Source organism: Brachyhypopomus gauderio, chromosome 10 (assembly GCF_052324685.1).
Source record: "Brachyhypopomus gauderio isolate BG-103 chromosome 10, BGAUD_0.2, whole genome shotgun sequence".
Taxonomy (NCBI): Eukaryota; Metazoa; Chordata; class Actinopteri; order Gymnotiformes; family Hypopomidae; genus Brachyhypopomus; species Brachyhypopomus gauderio.
In genome coordinates this window covers 23,824,245-23,846,205 of record NC_135220.1, presented here as the reverse complement: position 1 = coordinate 23,846,205, position 21,961 = coordinate 23,824,245, and the positions used below count along the sequence as shown (strand labels likewise).

General features: G+C 47.4%; 1 protein-coding gene across 1 annotated transcript in view; it reads left to right on the top strand.

Annotated features, from left to right (window-relative positions):
- The first annotated feature begins 2,090 nt into the window (after positions 1-2,090).
- The window catches only part of unc5cb (unc-5 netrin receptor Cb), a 114,491-nt gene continuing 94,620 nt past the window's right edge, over positions 2,091-21,961 (top strand). The window contains exon 1 of the mRNA XM_077020863.1: positions 2,091-2,696. Within this exon, the coding sequence (XP_076876978.1) occupies positions 2,576-2,696 (121 nt within the window). The 5' untranslated portion in view covers positions 2,091-2,575. The remainder of the gene's footprint in view (positions 2,697-21,961) is intronic.

The window sequence follows — 21,961 nt, the reverse complement described above, 5'->3', positions numbered from 1 at the left end:
ATAAAGATCAATTTGAGATAATTTGACCAATAAGGACAAGGAAACCTTATTTGTCGAATTAAGATGACATTGAAATTAATTAAAGACAACATTTTACACAACTAAATTTAATGAAGGCATCTCAAATGAACCAAGACAACCATTATTAGAATCATCTCACTGACAGATTTAACTGCGCAGTGTGAAATATGTAGCCCCTTAAAAAGTTCAAACACCCCATACGCAGACTTCTGAAGTTTTAATTAACACATTCCCCAGACTTTATTTGTGGCACTCCGAACAAAAGAATAGCTGAAATATTTAATGGCATATCCGTGCAAAACCACCACGATGAGACGTGGTGTATTCAGCTCTCAAAGTTCTACGTATGAAGTTATACAAGCAGACCACCCATGTTGATATTCACCTTCCAAGCATGCTTTCCAAGTTGTCACTCTGAAAGATTAAAGGGAGCGAGACTGAGTAGTCACTTGGTAACCGGAGTCATCCTTCGCCGAGGGCGTTTGTACAGTCCCACGGCCCGCTGTGCAGAATAGCTGGTTTCAGTTGAGCAAAAGTGGAATGTGGATGTGTCCGTGAAGATGTCCAACATCAAAGAGCAACATGTCCTGACTTTGCATGTGAGATTGCAGCGGGTCTGGCTTTTAAGGTTTTTTTTTTTTACTTTCCAGTCTACCCTTATTTGTAAAGACTTGCCAAGCAGAGATCACGTGCTGCTGAGTTACTGCTGGGCTGTTTTCAGGTCAGGGTGCGTGTGCATGTTCTGTGGACATTACGATATTTCACCGAATGATGATGTAGCACTGTTGTCAGTCACAGACGTCTTCTGCCAAACTAGCAACTGGCCTGTCTGTTTCAGCAGTTACAACATGGAGGTCAATATGTAACTCTTTAGCAGTAATCAGATAGAGATAAATGGGTAATACAGATACTCCTTTCTTTAGTCACTCACACACACACACACACACACACACACACACACACACACACACACACACACACACACACACACACACACATATATATAAAAGGTTATATATTATATCTTCTATACACACACACACATACACAACCATGAAGATAGGAAAGATTGATTAGATTATCCTACTATACACACTTCCATCTTATCATGGGTTAAAAAGTCAGATCCTGGGACAAAGGAACATAAGGTGTGTGCTACCCTTTCTTTCTTATCTTTACTCATAGTTCTGTTCCTGTCATAATTATCAATTTGTCAGCAATTAATGTGTCTAAATGAATATCTGGAGAGCAATGATATGAGAAGCAAATGTACTTTAAGGGGAAAAAGTAGTTTTGGTGATTAGATTCCTGAACAAGGTTGTTTTCTCCAGATCAATTGGGGCTATAGATCACACTTATGGGTAAAACATTAACAAAAATAACCTTGTTTCCACATCCTCCTTTGATGAATTTAATAAGTCTGTAGTTACATGGAACATTAATGAAACTGTGTCAAGAGCACATTGAATTATAAATAGGCTACAGATGTGAGAGAACAGTGTTTTTTTAAGGATTTGGAAGATATGACGGGTACTCATAAAAAAACAAATGCAACACAACTAAAATTTACATGGACCTGTTTTATCTAAAAATAGTGATCTAACTACAGAAAGAGGACAACAGCCCAACCAATAGAAACAAATAGCTAAACCCAACTGAACTGTAATCAACTGAATGTCCTATGCGACCAGTTGTATACCCATGTTCCTTGACTCCTGTCAGTATATATTGTTTTGGGGAACAGCGACGTATTGGCAATAATAAATACTAACGTTATTAAAGTTTAAAATGACAACGTTTTTTTCAATAGACTGCCCGGGGAGTATCTCATCTCAGTAGGCTAAATAAAAATGCCTGTCGGAGTTTGAAAAGCCATCAAATGTCCTAGACAGTGAAGCCTGTCAGATTATAACAGAACTGAAAGTGACTACAAAATGATTGTCGTTTCGTTTAAGCTTGTTTGGTAACACAGCTAAATCAATATAAATGACAAGACGAAGGTCCATTCCGTTATCCGGACCTGGTTTTCTCCGCGCCGCGTACACGCTCGACCGTATTTGGATTGGTGGAAGCAGCATGGCTGTGGCGAGGACCGTGCTCGTCCTCGGCTCTCCATCAGAACGCGAGACGCGCGCTCCAGACGAGGTGATTCCACCTTCCTTGGAGTGAAGAATCCCATTAACGGGTGGAGAGGAGAACTTCTCTGACAGACGCCGTTACCGGGCATGACCTTACCGCTGGGAGGGTGATATTCAACGCAAGTCGCCGAATTAGCGAAGCACTAAAAGAAATCGCACACACTGAGGATATTTACGTTGAAACGTTGATGTTTGAAGCAGTAGCGCGTCGCTCTGCTGAGGCGACTCTCGCAAGAGTGTTTTGAAACAAGAAACAGGATCCACAAAACCGCCCGATTAGTAGACCGTCGTTTTCATCGCCACTTGAAGTTTGGTTTCAGCACACCGACCCGACGCGCTGCACCCGCTTGCGTAAAACCATTTCAGCGGCATCGTACGGCGGATTTCTCGTGGTGCGGAGTTCGACTGTTCATATCATGGGAAAAAGTGGAAAGACTGCGAAAAGGGAAAGAAGGTGTATTGGATTCTTACCGCAGATGATTACTACTATATCAGTTTTTATGCTCACTGGCTTCGTCAGCATTAGTTTGGCTCAAGGTAAGAAATCCTCTGATACCTCCGACTCTTAATGACAGCCTAAGGTGTGGCGTTGTACTATCAAAGCCGCTCGTAGTGAAAAGTTGAGCAATATCAAAATAATAAAAGATAGAGAATATGTGTCCTACATCGGATTGTGAGACTGAGATATCGAAACTTGGGCCACGTATTGACACTCAACTTGAAACGCGTAGTTTAGGTTTCTGCGCTATTATCGCAAAACTAGCGTCCCTTTCAAACTAAAATTCCGTTACAATATTTACTGAAAATATCTGGCACAGAAAGATTTGACTTAGTACTGATCCTACTGTAAGTCAATGTGAAGTACCCAGCTAAAAAACAGCGGCAGGTAAAACGCTTAATGTGTGTCTGCTGATTATGAGATATTTTTGGCTATATGCTTTGATAATGAGATCTGGGCTAAACTTAGGAGTAGTAACTAAGTAATAGAATGTCTTTTACTTCCAATAAATTTATGGTATTAATCCCTACTGATTTTCTGTAATCTAGTGAATGTGTTGGACAAAGAATTTGAATATTTATAAAAAAATGTAAATAGATGTACCCATTTAAACTTATAATAATAATAATAATAATAATAATAATAATAATAATAATTATTATTATTATTATTATATAATAATAATTATTATTATTGTTACTACCATCTTTATTATTATCCTATTATTATGTAAATTAACCCATTGGTATGAATGATTGCTATTGTTCTGTGTGAATAAGCCCTCATTATGTTTAATGTACACATTATATTATGACGATATCGTCAAGGGTCATTTTATGACCACCCAGTTAACGGCTGTTATTAGTCCTGAAGTTCTGAATAATTATATTAAAAGTTTTAAAATATTGTGTTTTTTTATACCTGGGGTGGTCAACAGAACACGACAGCGAACAGACGACAGACCAAACGCTACTGGACACGGAGCAAAGCAGCACAATTAGTCTTTGGTACATTTTTTGGCCTGTAGTGTGGGATGATCGTGATAAAAGCGCGTCACCTTTCTTTATATGCGCGTGCCTCGGTTTAACCTGCAGTGCACTTCTGATATACGGATAGGTGTGCGCGACCACGACATGAAGTGGCCGAGATGGGAAATGTCTGAATTTGTGGAGTATTAACATAATTTAATACTCATCGTGAGTTATTTCTGTGTAACTTAAACCATGTTTGGTCATGAAGTCCAAAATAAACCAAAAGGAAATTAAATTTTACCTATTCACAAGAGAATCGCGATTTTTGGCGTTTATTCTTGGGACGCTATTTTTTAATGCCAGCATTTAATGAATTCGTTTTGAATTTAGAATCACACGTTAAGCTTCGTTGGCAGACATACTAACATGTGCTGTCTACAACTGAATGACTGTTAAAGAGTTATTTTAGTCTAGAAAGCAAATTATGATTTCAGGCCTCGGTTGGAGACCATCAAGAGAGCACAATATGATTTTCGAATGCATACCAAACAAATGTTTCCTTTGTTGAGATAATCAGATGTTGGATAAAGAAATGCTAGAAACGTTAAAAGTTGAAGTTATTGTCGTTTCTGAAACTGCAATGCTTGACATTTGTGTGTGCTTAAGGAGAAATATATATTTTATTATGACGAGTGGAAAATGATTGGAAATCTATGTTTTAGGCAGCGTTCCCGGTTTACTCTACCTGGGTTCATTAATCATTCAGAATGAAAACCTTGGTGTGTGTGTGTGTGTGTGTGTGTGTGTGTGTGTGTGTGTGTGTGTGTGTGTGTGTGTGTGTGCGTGTGTATGTGTGTGAGTGTGTGTGTGTGTGTGTGCTTTAATGGTTGATGTTTTTCCTTCTGCATTCCTTGAACTTAGCGTTTGTTCAGGCTTTCTTTGCTAACTAATGCATTCAATTAATTTTCTCGCTGACGTTCAGATTATTGGAGTGATGGGGTGGAGTGAGGGCTTCTCGAAAGCTCTAGTGTCAGGTTTCGATGTGTGGAATGTTCCAGAAGACAAGTTATCGCTCAAAGCGCCGGTGTAGCTTTTTTCATCTTCATTTTTGATGTTGGGCCCTTTGGTTTAAGGGCTGGAGATGATTGCTATCCAGGTAAACAGTTTTAGTCATTTTCCTGACACACAGGGATGACATAAAGACCCTCTCCCCCCATTAAAAGCCAGTTTGCCAAATCTTCTCCCCAGCAATGTTTGACATAGACTTAAACCCTCTCACAGTGGGGCTCTGGGACATTTTTGGTTTGCATTCTTGCCCCATGCAGGTGGCTGGCTTCTGCTGATCTTGTAGTTATGGAGATCTCTAAAAAAATGCCATTATGCCTGACCGAAATGAAGACAGTAACCAGGGAACTGCACAATGGCCGTGTTATACTGTTGAATGTTGTGTGTTCTCCCCTTAGGCCAACACAGGCATCTGAAAGTAGTGGTTATTTTTGTCCAATCTATTCCTAACATCCGCGTTGAGCTAAGAAAATGTCACCGGGATATGGATATTCCATGTGGGGATAGGACTGTTAGCAACTTTATCCAGCAGCGTCAAGGCACACTCCACAATCTTGCATAGTTAATGAGTAACATGGAAAAGGAGGAAGGCTAGCCAGCTCCAGTTTCTGAAGGACACTGCAAGATGACATAATCCCCTCCAATCCTGAGCCCCTCCGAGGACAGTGACATTGACTACAAAGGCAACACGAACCAATGCCGTTCCATGTCCATTAAGAAGTCAATATTCAGGGAGGACACTGTCCGCATCTAATTAATGGACTCTGTTTTTTTTTTTTTTTAAGTTTGTGATGAGCTGCACACATTCCCAAATCACTTGGGGACCGTTTCTTCACAGCTAAAGTACTTCCCAGTTTAGTTATTCGAGAGTTACTCTTCTTGAACAGCAACTGCTATCCTTCACTGGAGATTCTCCTTTTCTCTGCTGTCTGCCCCCCCCTCCCCAAAGTCCCTTCCATCACCCCTCTAATTTCCCCCTCACTCTACACTTGTTTTAATCAAGTGTGCAGAATCCAGCTTAGAGAGGATCAGAAGCCGAAGTGCAGAATCTGGCTTTGCCTCTTGGCACTTTAGACTCTCCTCGCCTTCGGGGAGAGACGGCGGAAGAGAGAGAGGGAGGTGGGGCGATCGACAGACTGAGTGGTGCTGCCATCCAGGGGGGCGTGGCAGTAGAGCCGACATCTCAGGCCTCAAGTGTCCACAAACGTTCGCAGCAGAATAAGTGGGGACAGTGGCGCGAGAGTCAAGGGGGAGTTGGGAGTGGCGGTCTGGGGGTGAAGAGCACAGCGTCCACTCCAGAGAGACTTTTAACAGGGCGGGAAAAGGTTCCCCCCTCTGCCTTCCCTCCGCCACCCAGATGGGCGTCCGGATTTGGGTCTGAAATCAGCCCGGCTGTCTGTTTGAATATGCAGATCCTCCGTGGATGAGAGCCTAAGACGTCAAACGTGTGTAAGCCGTGCTCTGGTGTGCCGCTTTCAATCCTCCCCCTCCTCGCTGTCCTATAGTCCATGGAGTTTGGCCAGCCGCGATTGTATCGTTCGATGTTCGCAAAAGCTCCAATGAAAAGCGGTGGAGTATGGGGGGGGGGGGGGGGGGGGGGGGGGGGGGGTTGTTACTTCTCCACGCTCCTCCTAAGCGGACAAGGCCTCCTTGTTTGTGGACCCAGCGCATAATGGCTGTGGCAAAGCCGGACCAAAGCAAGCCCACACAGCCCACTGAGCTGCTCACAGCGCCAGTTCACTTTTTCCATGCCTTCGTCTCTCTCTCTCTCTCTCTCTCTTTTCCTCCTTCTGTCTCTCTCTCTCTCTCTCTCTCTCTCACTTGCTCTGTTTGCCCTTTGAGCTCTGTTTACGGAGCCTGATCCTAATCAAAATATTTTCATTGTTCAACCTCCTTAAAAGCAAAAATGTTTGAGGGGGATGAGATGGAGGGGAGGGACGGCTACGCAGGTGTGGGCCGGCGCACGCTCACGCCGCGACGTCCGCCTTAGCCGCCAAAGCCGGGGATGCGCGAGTGTTATTACTATCATCATTACGCCAGCGGCTTCCCTCATCACCGAGCGGTGGGCTCTCAGGGGCACTGCTAAGGTTACAGCCATCACGCTCGATCTCCAAGTACGTTCTTAGAGCACAAAGGCGGCATTGTGCACGCAGGAGACTGCCACAGAATGACCCAGCACGTGTAATGCGTAGGTAATTCCCTGAGGATGACATGATGTAGGGCACTTTAAAGGCTATTTTTTAATTTTGGGTGGGGCGTGTGAGTGTGTGAGTGTGTGTGTGTGTGTGTGTGTGTGTGTGTGTGTGTGTGTGTGTGTGTGTGTGTGTGAATGCATGTTTGATGCATGCACTCATCAAATATTCGTGCACCTTATCTTGGCCCCCTGCCTTGAGGGTGCCTGCGCGGTCTGCCGGCCTATAACTACTCTGAGGCAGGGTTTTGTGTTTGTGTGTTTGTGCGTGTGTGTGTGTGTGTATGTGTTTATATGTGTGTGTTGTGTGAGTGTGTGTGTGTTTGACGAAGGTGGGGTGGAGGGGGAGGTGGTAATTACTGTGAACAGCGTCTTGCTGAGGTTGCACCTCGTCCCACCTGACGTCACCCTCCCCTTCCTGGGGGCGGGATCTGTTGAGCCGGCTGCCCACGGAACTGGCCTGTGTCCGGCTCTGCAGGTAGGTGAGGCAGACCAAAGCCAAGCAGTGACTAACTCTTCCTCCTCAGTTCTTTGTTGGAAGGAAAAAATGGGAGTGGGGGGCGACGGAGTGAGCTCAATTAATCAAACCCTGTCACCTCTGAAACTACTGTGTGTGTGTGTGTGTGTGTGTGTGAGTGTGTGTATGGGGGGGGGGGGATCAAAGTGCAAACCTTCAGTTCTATTAGCAGTCCATTAGTGCAAACCGTTGCAAGTACCAACACTTCGCACAGGCATTCCGATCCGGAAGAATCCTACCCGTCTGTCGTCAGTGAGAATGTCGCTCTCCGTAATGAGGCTGTCATTTGCATTCATGCTCACATTTGAGCGTGTGCGTTTCTGTGCGCGTCATACATTGTTTTCCCCATGTACGTGTCTGTTAAGTGTCTGTTCCTCAGGGTTGCAGGTCGCCTCGTCACACCTGTGTTGTGGTCACGCCGACACACTATCCCTGCCTTTAATGATACTCTGCCCAACGACTTTCCCTTTGAAATCCGAGCCCGGGCGCTCTTTGTTTTTTTGCTTACGGAGGATCTTGTTTTCAGTATGGACCCTCTGTGCCCAATTATAGGTGTGGATCAGAGAAGTGTAATTCACAGGCTCGACTCAGCGTGGAGAGGGTAATTGTGATCAGGAAATGGAGAGAGAGATGAGAGTTATTACCACTTGAGAGGGCTGCTTTTTGGGGTCAGTGTGGAGAGGACGCCGATCTGGCTCCTCTTTTGTAATTCACAGGACAGTGCCATCCTTTTATTTGACATCTCTTCCCCTAGTGACCCAACCTAGCACGCAGGCACAAACATATATATATATATATATATATACTGTAAATAGCACAAGGGGAAAGGTGCACTAACACCTTTCTCCTTGTGCTATTTACAGTATATATACAGTATATATACAGTATATATATATATATATATATATATATATATATATATATATATATATATATATATATATATATATATATATATATATATATATATCCAGTCATGCTAACAGAGTACCTGTGTCCTGTGGCCTAAAGCACTTACTGTGTTCCTGTGCTGAAATGGTTTTTTGACCTGCAGAGTGAAGCAAAGACACAGGGGCTTTTTACCCGGGAATGGCAGCAGGTCGTACGCCCGCAGGAGAGGGAGCGCGGGCCGCTTTCCTGCGGATTAGTAACGGAGGTGGCGGAGGGGGGTGAGGAGTTTACCAACGTGCTGCGTGCTGCACTCGTGTACCGCCACTATAAAAAAGCCTGGAGTAGTGCCTGAAGTGGCATCGGAAACAAGGCTTTAACCCCCAGCCACCCTCCTGCCCACCGGCGATGACGCTCACATGATGTGGCGTGAAGAGGCTGGGCTGTTTGAAGGCCCCCGCAGAGATGTCACAGCCTAGCGGGCCAAAAGTGGAGCAACGTGAGCCCTTTGCTTCTCTGGCCTGGGTCCCTCAGTCCACCCAGAGCTGTTTAATAACACAGGTCAACAAAAAAAATAAAAATTTACTGGTGCCCAAAATATTTTCAGTTTTGCCAGATTGGCTCAAGTTTTTGAGATTTTTGGTATCTTATTTATAGCACTTATATAGCATTAGCATATAGCATTTATAGCACAAGAAGAAGTTGTAATAACGATCTAGACACATTCTGTTACATTTGTGGTGAATATACACTGCAAAAACATAGAAGAAACATAACAGACTTCATAAAAAAGTGTATTTGGCCTATTTTGGGGTTATGCTTGGGGACCAAGACAAGTCTTGGGCACCACACATAGTGTGTTTTTTTTACACATTTCACGAAAAATCTCAAAAACTTGAGCCAATCTGGCAAAACTGATGACATATTCAGAATCAGCACCCCAAAGTTACCCTAAATTCGTTGAAATATCTTTGGCCCCAAAAATGCTGTTGACCTGTGTAATCGGTGGCCCATCGGGTGGCCTGTGCACCCTGGGCTACATGGTCTTCTAGGAATGTTTAGACTCATTGCTTTAGTTTATGATATTGCACCAAGCACAGCTACCCAACATAGCTATACAGCCTTGCAACCCAGCATATCTACTCAACATAGCTGCACAGCCTTGCAACCCAGAACGGCCACCCAACACAGCTACACAGCCTAGCTACTCAGCATAGCTACCAACACAGCTAACCAGCATAGTCACCCAACATAGCTACACAGCTTTTCCAAAGCATCTCTCTCTGTCTGTCTCTCTCTCTCTCTCTCTCTCTCTCTCTCTCTCTCTCTCTCTCTCTCTTTCTCTGTCTGACTCTTTCTCTCTCTGCCACGCTTTGGTTTCATGTTGTATCTTAATGTGAATACACTAGGAGCACTTTATATTATTTGTATTTATGGACTAGGCTGATAAACCGGTTAATTTCTGCTGCAGAGCATCCTGGGCAGGCGGGGGGCAAGCCAGGGGGGGCACAGGCGAGGGGCAGGTCAAGGGGAGGGGGACACTGGGGGGGGGGGGGGGGGGGGGGGGGCTTGGGGGGGGGTTAGGCGGCCACAGCTCTGCTGGCATGCAAACAGGCAAAGCCCACACGCTCCCATATCCTGTCCCTGGTTTATCAGCGTCTCTGTTATTCTTCAGGCGGGCTGACGGAGGATGAAAGCATAGCGCAGATAAATGTTTGTGCCTTCCTGGTTTTATGGGGCTTAAATAAAGACCATACATTAGCACACTACTTTGAGGATTTTTTTGCTTACTCTATTGAGCACTGTTTTCCATTAAGGGTACCATGCAGGTCAGTGGTGATAAGAGCACAATGTCAGTGCCCCTGCTGTCTGGACCCTAAACCCAGTGCAGTGTGTGTGTGTGTGTGTGTGTGTGTGTGTGTGTGTGTGTGTGTGTGTGTGTGTGTGTGTGTGTGTGTGTGTGTGTGTGTGTGTTGGGTGGGAGACATTATGTGCAATAGCCCACTCTCAGTTGGGTAATTAGAGGAACGGTGCTCCGGGGGAGGCCGAACGTTTTAGCTGATTGTACCCTGTGTAATGCTCAGAACCTGAAGTCTCTTATTACCATCAGCAGGTGCTTTATGGGGGATGTTGAAGACGTGCAGGGGAAATGCTCCCTTGACTTCTGGGGCCAAGGTAAATGAGGAAAGAGGTCCTAAAATATGAAACAGGCCTCCCGTGAGGCATGTGTGTGTGAGTGTGTGTGAGGAGGGGTTTGGCTTGAGGTCCTCTGCTGGGGCTTTTCCAGAGGTCGATATTCCGAGTCGGAAAGCCCCCCTGTCTAATCTAAGAGTTCCATGCTTCTGGCTCCTGGACTACGTCAGACCTTAGTCAGAGAGAGATAAAGCACCCTTCTTCACTCTGGCCTCCGGCACATCTTTACATGTTCTGTGTGATGTCGAACCTGAGAATCAGGTATGAGGAATGAAAAAATCCCACCAGATAAAGATGCTCGAATTCTCTGCATTCATCTTGCGGCAAGCAATCTTTTTTTTATAATTTGTCCCATACTTCTTTCGCTGAGTTATCTACAAAACTGCCAGAACAGCTCCTTAAACTGTGCGAGCCATTAGGGGAAAGCTTCAGTGAGTGTGTGTCACAATGTCAATGTTTAATGTTGTTTTTTCAGCCTGTTAAATGAGGTGCTAAATTAGAGCCCCGTATTGTGTGATCAATTCTACGCAGGGCTTGCGCAGGGGTGTGGAGAGAATGCGGAAAAAGCGAACTCTCAGGAGCGTCTCGCCGCGAGTACGATTGAAATTTATGAGAGCTGCGATTTTTTTTTGCCTGTGCTTTCTCACGTCTGCAGGTCAGAGCCTCCAAAAATGTGTTTTTCTTTTGCGGTGCACGATCACACTACAAGGAATCATCCCCTTTTGTTTCCTATGACCGAATCTCGGCAGAGTCCGAACACTGGCCATTCTCTTCGGAGTCAGACGAGAACGGGTACGGGTTGGGTACTGATTTGTTTTTTCTCTTTGTCCTGTGCAGTTTTCTACACACGGCGTTAGCCGGTGTGCGTGGCAGCCCTGAACTCAGCACTTCTGAGATTGTGGAGCCACATTCTCAGGCTTGGTCTCCAGGGTCCCGGGAGCCAGGAGTGCTTAAACTGGGCCAAGCTCGCTGGGGCTAATTTTACAGGCGCTGGGCCGACAGTAAGTCTCCCTAATGAGGGCTTTCTGCTTGGCCTGACACAGCCTTGCTTATCACACCCCCCTTTCTACTCCTCCTCAGTAGGAGCGCGGAGGTGAGCGTAGAGAAGGAGCAAGCATGACGTGCAAGTGTGAGCGAGACGCAGGGGTTAGGGAGGTTGTTTCACAGAACCCAGGCCGGGTGCCTGGACCAGGGCCTCGGACCTCAGACATCCTTAATTCCATCCTCCGCCACTGCTAGAGGCCACATTAAATTCACCCTGAAAGGACAAACATGGGCTTGATCTGTCCCCATCTGCTGATTAAGGCCGACCATTTTGAGTGGAGATAAAGGAAATTGGTAGCTGGTTGAAGAAGGGAATGAGGGGAGTGTGAAAGCGGCCTCTCGTGGGGTTGTAGAGAGGATGTGAGGAACACATCGCAAACTAAACAAGTATAGTTTACCAGCCCCAAGGAAGATGTCCAAACATAGACGAGGAAGTGAATAAATAATGAATCCTGTCCTGAAGTCATCTAATGGAAGCGACTAACGGCCAGCAGCTAAAGTTGCACTTCAGCAGTCTGCCGTGGCTGGACAAAGACGCACGGGCAGTAAGGGATTTCTTTTTTAGTGATGGCCGTCGAAACCTCAGAATCAGGGCTTCTGGCAATTTTCTGACTCCTTCTGAATACTTCTGACTCCGTGTAATGCAAAAGAGCTTGACTTTCTCTTTGTTGGGGTACACAACGTCAACGCATGTATTTCTATATAAAATTTTATCTGTCGTATTTTTTCCCTCTCCCTCCGCCTGAGAAATGCAGCCGTGGTCCCCGCATTTCAGTCAGGGGTCATAAACCTGACCGCATGCAGTTGAATGCACACAAGTCTGCTCCATGATGTAAACTGATACGCCATTATGTGGGGCATTAGGCATTCCCCGGAACACTCTCTCATGGAAAACAAACAATTCACTCACAGTGTATGAAATGTGTGGAGTCAAGGCAGGGAGTGGGGGTGGAGAGGGTGAAGAGAGTGGAGGTGGGGATGGGGGGTGGCTGGCGCGCATGGGGCGGAGAGATGCGTCAGCTCCCCTGCCGGCTTCTGGCTGGCGTCTGTGTGGGCCCGGGAGTAAAAAAGGCCAACCCACGGCCCGTTCATGAGCTCGGCCCGCGCTGGGGCCTCCTCATCGGAGGAGCCGTCATGTTTGAATTATAGGTGCAGAATGTTCGCCTTCAGTAGCCGCACACATAAATTTGCTCGCAAGCACAACCCTCACGCCTCTCATTTGCGAGAGAGCGCGTCGGTAAATCTCCTCCATGGTTGTTCTTTCAATGAGGCCACCAAAAAGAGAGTTAGAGAGAGAGGGAGAACATGTTTTTTTTGCATGTGTGTTTCATCGGTGTTACAGTGAGGGAAGTGTTTTATCACACGGCCTCGGTCCAGCGGCGCTGAGCCTCGCCAACAAAAACACTGCTCTGGGTGTTGGGAGGAATGGGCCGGCGGAGAGGGACGGGGGGGCAGTGGCAGCACAGTCCCCGCCCACCCATCAGCCATAACGTCAGGTGAGGAAGAATCCGGACACGTTAGCCACCTCTGCTCCGGGCCTCGTTGCGCTACATTCCATTTTGCGTTGAAATGTCTTGCAAGCACGCGATGCGCGTGCAGCTCCGAGTTTAGTGGAGAACGCGAGTGCTCGTGATCCTGTAAGACTTCCTCTCCCTGTGCTCGTCATGCACGCATCATTTTGTACGGAAATCGGATCTTATTTTCGCACTGCTTTTGGGAAGAACGGGAAACAAGGAGCTGACTGTTCGCTTCCTGTACTATGATTCTTAACCCTGACATCTCGCCGCCGCGGTCAAATGAAATATAGCTAGCGTCATTTACGTGTCGGCCGCGCACTTTTCATTTTTTCCCCAACATCCTCTATTTGCTTTAAGAGATGCTTAAAACATGCAGGACATTAATGTCAGGAAGCTGGCTCTCAGCCTTCTCAGCGTCCAATAGCAGTTGCAGTTGGAGGAACTAGAAGATCCGTGGCTAGCCATGTTGGTCTGGATTTGTCTGTATTGCAAAGGAAGGCGCTGGGCTGATGTATGAATGCAGAAGGACTAACAGTCTGGCTGTCACTGAGCCTGCTTCCCCAGGCTGGTTCCTAAGGCTCTGTCACATCTCATCAGCACTTCTCCTCACCTTCGCTTCCCATCCCTTTCTCACTTATCTTTTGTCTTTCTGGAAGTTTCTCCGAGATGCAACTCGAGCTACATGGGGAGGTAATGACTTTGAAAGACATTTTTTCCCCTGTAGATATTCTGAAATAATATATTGGAAAAGGCCCAGCAACTTGGCACAGTCACAGTTGCACAGTGGTCTGTGGGGTTTGCTAAAAAAAAAAACCGTCCCCTCGGTTCAGTAATCTGCAAATGACGATAACGATTTCGACGGCGGATTCGGTAACTCCATACCGTCGTGCTCATGCGGCTCCCTCTGCACAGGTCTCCCTGCCATGCTGTTGTGATTACATGCGTGTGGCTCAACAGCCTGGCTTTTATTTGAAAACAGTAGTCCCATTTTCCTTTCTGCTTGGCTGCCGGAGATGTCTCGAGCGCAGATCGAGCCGACCGCCTGGGTGCGACCGCTGCTCCAGTTTCTCTCTGAGATGTGTTTGAGATGAGGCTGATAATGATTTGCTAACTAGTGCCATGCACTGCAGATCTCAGTCAGCACTTCTATCCCTAGAATGTTTCCAGAGTTGCAGTAAAGATGCTGGTAATCAACTCGCACGTGCACGAGAACGTACGGGATGGCTAGTTATGCAAAACAGCGCTACCCTGCACCATCCTAATTGTTTGCCTTTGCAAGGTTTCGTTTTTCAACCGCAAAACAAGCTTCTGAGGTCTTTTCTTGGGTCTTTTCAGAAAGGGAATGTAGGCCATATGCAGATTTTGCCTTTGTGGTGTGCAGTCATACAGCAAATGCTTTAGATTTAGACCCCCCCCCCCACACCCCCCGTAGCTCTTTTAGCTGGTTTTAGGATCTAAAACATGTTTGCCTCATCCATCTTGTGGATAAGATGAGGCATTTCCTTGGGCTCCAACTGGTAATTTTCCACTCCTGTATCCCAGCTCATATATTTTTGCTGCTTCACCTATCTTACCGTAACCAGGGTCGGGTCTGGATTTGCCTGGGGCCAAATTTGCCTGAAAGCCCCACATTTCTTCTCAGATCAGACTACATTAAAGGGGGAGGATGGATGAAGCCGACCTAGCCTTATGCATCATCGCAGATGGTCATAACCCAAAAACCCCCTACAGTCTCGCTGTGGCGTGGCCCTGAATGTGAATAGCACCAGTCAATGGCCTTTTCCCTTTATTAATCTCATCTTGGGCTCATTTTGTCTTGTCTATTCTCTCTCTCTCTCTCCCGCACACACACACACTAAAGATAAATAACCGTTCAGCAAAAGGTTTTGGATGGTAATTGACAGGCCATGCTAAACAAATCCACTTGCCCTCTGCTGGGGCCGCCTCCCTCCCTCTCCATCTAATCTAACTAATGCTCCTGGTTTGTGTGCTGTATAGTGAATTGAAAACAGCCCAATTCAATACCTGATCCATATCGCCCCGCCAAGTTGCATGCACATTAGCTGTTTCTCCACAGCTCAAGTAATTGTGTTACAGCACTCTGAGCCTGTAACTATTAGGGACTTATGCTGTCCTGGCTGTTGTTAATCGTAGCCTCTACGGGCTCCAAGGCCCGGATTAGGGCACTGACGGAGGGAGGGAGTGAAGGACAGAGATGAAGGACTTCCTCTTCCTCCAGGCCCTCATGCCCCTGCTACCTATCTTCATTCCAGCAGCCAGGAATAATCTGGAGCCCACAGCAGGTCTTATAAGTTCTCCCCGGTCTCCAGTGCATTTCTCTTCCCCACTCCTTGATAAGCAGTAGATGCTTACGAAACAGCCAACTCAATTCTTACTTGGAAAATGGCACAGAAATCCTCTCCCCAACTGCCCGTGGAAGATTTCAGGATAGAACAGTATGTTTTAAGAACCTACAGCAGGCCCAGTAAAATGAAAAAAATGCATATAAGACATAAGGTCCATAAGTGTTTTGGTCTCTTCTTTGGTGACACTTCCATGTTGCCCAGGATGTCTTGGGAATGTCAGGAGAGGAGTGTGGGTAATGGGCTTCCTCAGGCCAGATAACTGTGGGCTGGGTGAAGGGAGTGGGGGGCTCCTTCTCCTGCTGTAATCACTAGATTGCTGAGGCTTGTCTTTCATCACGCTCTCCGCACTGTCTTCTGGGAGACGAGACGGTCTGCCGGCTGCGGAGAGGCAGGGGCGGGCCGGGGATCTGGTTTCACCGTTTCAGGCTGACTGCTTTTTGCAGGCGGCGTGGCAGTGGGATATGGGCCCTGCACGAATAAATGACCCGCTCCTCCTCCACCGCTTCTGGGTTTGCTTCTGCTAACAGTGGTGGTCGGCAGTTTATCACACGGCAACGACGGGAAAAAGCTGGGGTGGAGCAGGGCAGAGCAGGACGACTGGCTCGCCGTGGTAGCAGTCATCAGTTCTGGCCTCTTTAATGGAGACGTCAGTGTGAATCCAAAGAGCAGCTCTTTAAAATTTTATAACTTGGAAACGGCTGATTTATAGTGATGGGTTTCCGCAAAGTTCCCGAGCAGCAGAATATCTCTGTCAATACTGATACGGAATGAAGGGAACTCGGAGAACAAAGGAAGCGGAGCTTGGGCGTGTGTGGTAAGACCGCGTTGCTTATCTGAACCAATTAAGGAGCCGACGTTCGCAGGGGCACGGAGACGACTCGGTTGTTCTGAAAGAGTATGAGAGGTGAGAGGGTGCAACGTGTGGCCCTGACATAGCAAACCAAACTAGCAGACCTACCCCTCCTCCGACCCTTGCAATCTCCCCGTGACCTCGGCGCCTGCCCTCTGACCTCCACAAAGTCACTTAAATCATTATCTTTCCAGCCTCTTCTCTCCCAGGTCCCGGAGTGCACCGCAGGCCTACCTGCCAGCTGACATTTTGTGATCAATTACGACAGACATGGGTATCTGTGTCTGGGAAGCTCCCTGGGGGCGGATTTGTCAGAGGTCTGGGGGCAGGTGGGGGGGTGGGGTGGGGTGATTAGATATGCTTGTGAGGAGACATGGTGGAAGTGTAAGGGCAGACAGTCATCTCACCCAGACACAAGGCCTGTTTTGTCATTGTCTCCGTCCACTCCATGTTATCCATCTACCAGAGGCTTAGGGTAAACGAAGACCCCGCCGGGTTAATGAACAGCCAGTGAGCGCGCTCGCTCCGGCCAAAATCTAAGGGGGAAGAAAACGGCGACAGCGACGCAGAGGACAAGGGAGAGGGGAGAAGAGGACAGCAGGTCCGTGTGGCTTAGTGATTCAGCCCGACACTGACAGATAATCCCTCAGTGGGAGAAACGAGGAGAATTTATGGGAGCGATGTGCCCAGAGAGACGCTAATCCCCTGTTCATGCTGTTGTCTGTGGCCTCCTCCCCGTCAGGTGCGGGAGCTGTTGCCAGGAGTCTCAAACCCCCCCCACATACACACACCCCACACACACTCCCCCAGCCTCACACACACAACTGCCTCAGAGTTGCTGGAATTCACTCATCCCTCTCCACCTTCCCCAGACCCCCACCACCACCACCACCCCCACACCCCACTCATTGACGCTCTCCCCGCCTGTCGTCTTTGAAGTGGTGTTTGTTTTTGCTGAAGTGCCCGGGCTACATTAGCCCCGAGTAATCCTTCCGCACCGGCCTCGCCGAGCCCTGTTCGGCTGAGGTTCACAAGCCTCCAAGACACACAGGGGCCTGATTAAGCGCCATTTGCCAACCCTCGTCCTGTCGCAGGGACACCGCGCTGCTCCTGACTTATTGTCCTCTGGGGACGGCACAATGGACTGTCCGTTGTGTCTTGTTTTTTTTTTTTATGGAAGCGATATTCATGGACCCTCGTAGAAGAAGTTAAAGGGTTTTTGATGGGATTATGAGGTTCCATGCATAGCCAGTGCAATCTTTTGCATAGCTGCCAGTTCTGGATGCTGTGCAAAGCTGCCTCTAATCCAAAGGGGCACATCTGCTCCCTTCAAGGTAAAATCAACAAATAGATTCAGCGCGAGAGAGCTTCTTGTTCTAATATCCCTGCTTTCCTGTGGCGTTCTTTCATTACACTCTTAAATGTATGTTTAGAGAACCCTTAGTGTCAGGTAGAACTTTGTCTGGTGAATTATTAACAGAGTGAGTCACAGTGAGTGTTCTACATACCAAAAGTCCCCCACACGGGCGGCGGTTCTTTATAGAGCACGTTTATTGCACGGTGACCCAGGATGGTTTTAGAAACGTATCAAAATAAAGAACACTGCCCAATTACTTCCGAATTCTTGTTTTTCTGCCTGTGTCAACCTCTTTCTTTCTCTCACAGAGAAGGGTCAGAGTGAGGATATCCTGTCTCTCACAGAAGCCTCTTTCCCGCACTGCTTTCCTGATGAGGGACTCTTGGGTAAACAGTTTGGGGTTTTGGCCACTGTGTTCTCGTCATCATAATGCGATGCAGGTGAATAGTGGGGTGAAGACGGCATGCAGTTCTGACCCAACTCAGGTCCCAGACTTGTAATTAAATACCCCAGACTACTCAGGACTTTCCTTCACCGGGGGGGACTTCATCACTGTCAGACTTTGATTACACCACTCGTGAAGTATGCTGCTTAGCATACTGCCTGCTTTTTTTAATCTGCTGTCAAACCTTGTTACAAAAGTCTGCTTGCTCATGACCTGTGACCTTGCCAGCACCTGGATTTTTTAGCTAAGGAAGTTTCTGGCACATGTTGTGTGTGTGTGTGTGTGTGTGTGTGTGTGTGTGTGTGTGTGTGTGTGTGTGTGTGTGTGTGTGTGTGTGTGTGTGTGTGTGTGTGTGTGTGTGTGTGTGTGTGTGTGTGTGTGTGTGTGTGCGTGCGTGCGTGCGTGCGTGCGTGCGTGTGTGTGTGAATGTTAATGTCTGAATGAGGTTGGGGAACTGTTGCCGTGAATTTGTTTTCTAATAATAGTTGGGGTATTTATCTTGAAGACCATCTTTTGCCTTCTGTCTGTAAGCAGTGGGAGAAAGGAGAGTAAGTAAGAATCTGGTTGCCAGAGTGCATTGAATTCTCCACAATGGCTGCTTTTGTCTTGCTTGTGATAACATAATTGGACCCCAGGTACCAGCCTCACAGACCGGAATTAGTTTTCACTGTGTGAGGTATAGTGAGATTTAATGTGCCACGTATCCATGCAACAAAAAAGCCTGTGTTTTTTCCATATAGCTCTTGTCTTCTTTTGCTCAGGCTGCAAAAACGCAGCTCTCCAGATGAGAAGAGAGGAGAATAAACAGGCGTGTTTTCCCTCTACCCACTGACATGCATCTCCTCAAAACATTAAGCTCCGGCTCAGTGCTGTGTTTTCTGTTGTTTGTATCCATTTGCTGGTTTCCATTACATGTGACTCTGCCCACAGTCCACTCTGACACACTATACAGCCCTACAAAAGTCCCCTCCGCAATCAAGGCCTGTTTACCAGCTCCAGGTCAAGATGCTCTCCGTGTCGTTTCCCCTCAGCGTCTGACTCAGAGGCCTCACGTGCTCGCGTGTGAGAGCCACTCCTCCAGCGCTCTCGCGTGCACCGACTTGGAGTGCTTGAGGAAGCAGGCGGCCGAGAAAGCCAAGCGCCCCCCCCCTCCCCCCCCCAGAATATCAGGAGGAGTTGTCAGCCCCCTCCTCTCACTGTCTTCTCAATCTTTCTTTCTCTCTCTATATATTGCTCTCTCTATCACTGTATCTGTCGCTGCTCTGTCCAGCTCTCTTTCTCTCTCTGTAAACAAGCATGAAACAAGAGGGTCCTTCATCAGCCTGTAACACCCAGCGCCGCTCATGCCCCTCGTGCCCCTCGCGCCCCTCGCGCCCCATTACCTCTTCCCCATGTTTGCTCTTCCATTCCAAATATTGTTTCATCGCTTTGAAGAAAAATGGCAAAACATCTGCGCGGGAGTCTCTGAGGACTGAGCCACTTGGGTGGTGGAGATGGGGGGTGGGGGGAACTTGTGCTTGGGTCGGTCCACTAGCGTGGGGAGGGTGTTTGCTTGGGTTGGTCCACTCAGTAGTAGGGGATTGGCAGTGGGGGGTGGGGGGGGGGGGTGAGTAAATTGGTCTGGTTGGGCCCTGAGATTGTGATGGGCATGACTTGTGCGCAGTGCTTTTGATGGCGACGGCTTTGGACGTAAACAGCATGGCCTTTCACAATTCTTACCTAATCCTGATTAACTTGCTAAACCTCAACCCCCCCCACCTTAACATTTATTTTTCTAGACCGTTTTTTCCACTGTGGCCTGCTCGAAACAGCCTGGGCCTTGTAGGCTCACAGAGGAAAAGAGAGAGCGCCTGTTTCCATGAATGAATTAACACACAGACGGAGAAAGAAAGGCAGAACGAGTGAGGGGAGGGGGGGCACTGGAGAGAGCGTTCCTATTGAACATTTTTCATCTGGTGCCCTTTCTGCCACAGAGAGAGAGAGAGAGAGATGACACAGCAGAGTAAACCACCGGCTCTCTCCGATTTATCTGACCCCAGTGAGCTGACTCCACGCACCTCAATTCTTGTCTTTCGAAAACAGAGCAAAACCAAAAGCAAAAATGTGGGGGGGATGGGGTGGATAAGCTAGTGCCCCAAGAGTCTGTCAGCTATAACAGTCCCAAGAAACCCAATGTGTCATAAAATAATTGCAGAAGGACTTGTGGAGCATTTATACTGTGCTTTCAGGAAACAAATGAGAGACAAATGGCTGACACCATAGAGTCCACTCATAAAAGGAGTCCGGCGGTGGAGATTTAAGCGTCTAGTGCATGTCGGTGGCACCATATGAAATATAAAGCAAACCGCACCGAGTCACATTTAATATCTCCACCATGGCTTCCTCCAATTGCGAAGCCTTTCCCAGCTTACAGTGCACCGTGCTCTTTGTTCCCCAGCATTTTCTCTGCAGATAAGGTTAGTTAACTTTACTTAAGGTTTACCACAGTGCATGGGCACAGACCACAAAATAAGCATTATCTCTGTGTTCTGGAGCGTGGGTGCGTGTGCCGTTGGTAATGTGCGTTTCTGCACCTCCGCGTGACCCCGTGGTCCTCCCCTGCTGCACACTCCACGGGGCCATCAGCTTTAATTAGCACCGGCCCTGTACCAGTCCGCCGGCACCAGGGCTATGTCTGCTCACCTGTGTTTACTCGCCCCGATGGCATTTCAGGTTCGTACGTGCTGGGGCTAGGTCCACTGACACGTGGTCCATCACCCACCCCAAACCCCCCTCCGCTCTCTGGGCCACCAACATCGTGATGCGGCTGTATGACTGTGTCGAGAATGAGGGCCTTCATGGGGACAGCTTACTTTTTCTTATCTTAGATGTGGAATGAGATGTGACCTCATTAGCTTGATGTGCTGTGACACATAATCAAAACATGGTCTCATCATCAGTCACAATGTAGGCCGACTTGTACGGAGGCACAAGTTCATGAAGGACCTTGATGAAAGCCAGGCTAAATGGCCCTGTCTACAGAAAAGCAGTGGGAAGAGAAGACTGCCATTAAAGAAACTACTGCTTTAAAAGGTTCAGAGCCGCCCCTTCCCTAGGGATTTAACTCAATTAGTTTCCACTGATTAACTTCTCTGACTTGCCTTTGCCCCCAAGATTGCCTCTCTGGACGTACCTAGCTGATACGAGATACGTCTGCCAGCAGCTCCGTATAGTCTGTATGGATGAATTATAGTTGAAAAAGCTTCAGGTCTGTTGGTAACGCCTTTGCTCTACACTACACACACACTCACACACACTCATCTTCTGTCATCGGCTGTAAAGACAGTCTTTAAAAGACCCATAAGGACAACTTGCGGATGAGCAGATTCAGACAGGATATAGCCTCTCCCAAGAGTCAGTTAACGCCAAACCAAGGTGGTCGTTATCCCGAAGAGAAGGACATTTGAAGGTGCTAGCAAGAGCTGAACAGCTTCAGGGTTGGAATGGCCCTCGCTAGGGACAGTTCTCTCAGGAGAATGACTGGTTCTGAGGAACGCTGGTGACAGACTTGTCAAGGGCATGGCAATTCTAAAGTTTCTAAACCCACGGTTCCATATCTGGGAGCGTGAGGTAAATTCAGTGAATCATTTGATATTTGAACTACACCATGCTTTCAGTCACATCTCTCATCGGCTTTGAAAACCACTCTTGAGGTGAGAAAAGAAGCACTCTGTTCTTCTGAAGGCGCTAATCTGCTAAAAGTCAAAAAGGAAAATATAACTGCACGGTAGCCTTGAACCCACTCATTTCTACCACTGATTACACCTTTAAAGCACTTTCAAAGTCTGCTCCACAAAGGTTAGGCAGTGGTAACGTCCATCCCAAAATAGTCAAGCTTTATATATAACCATAGAGCCTCC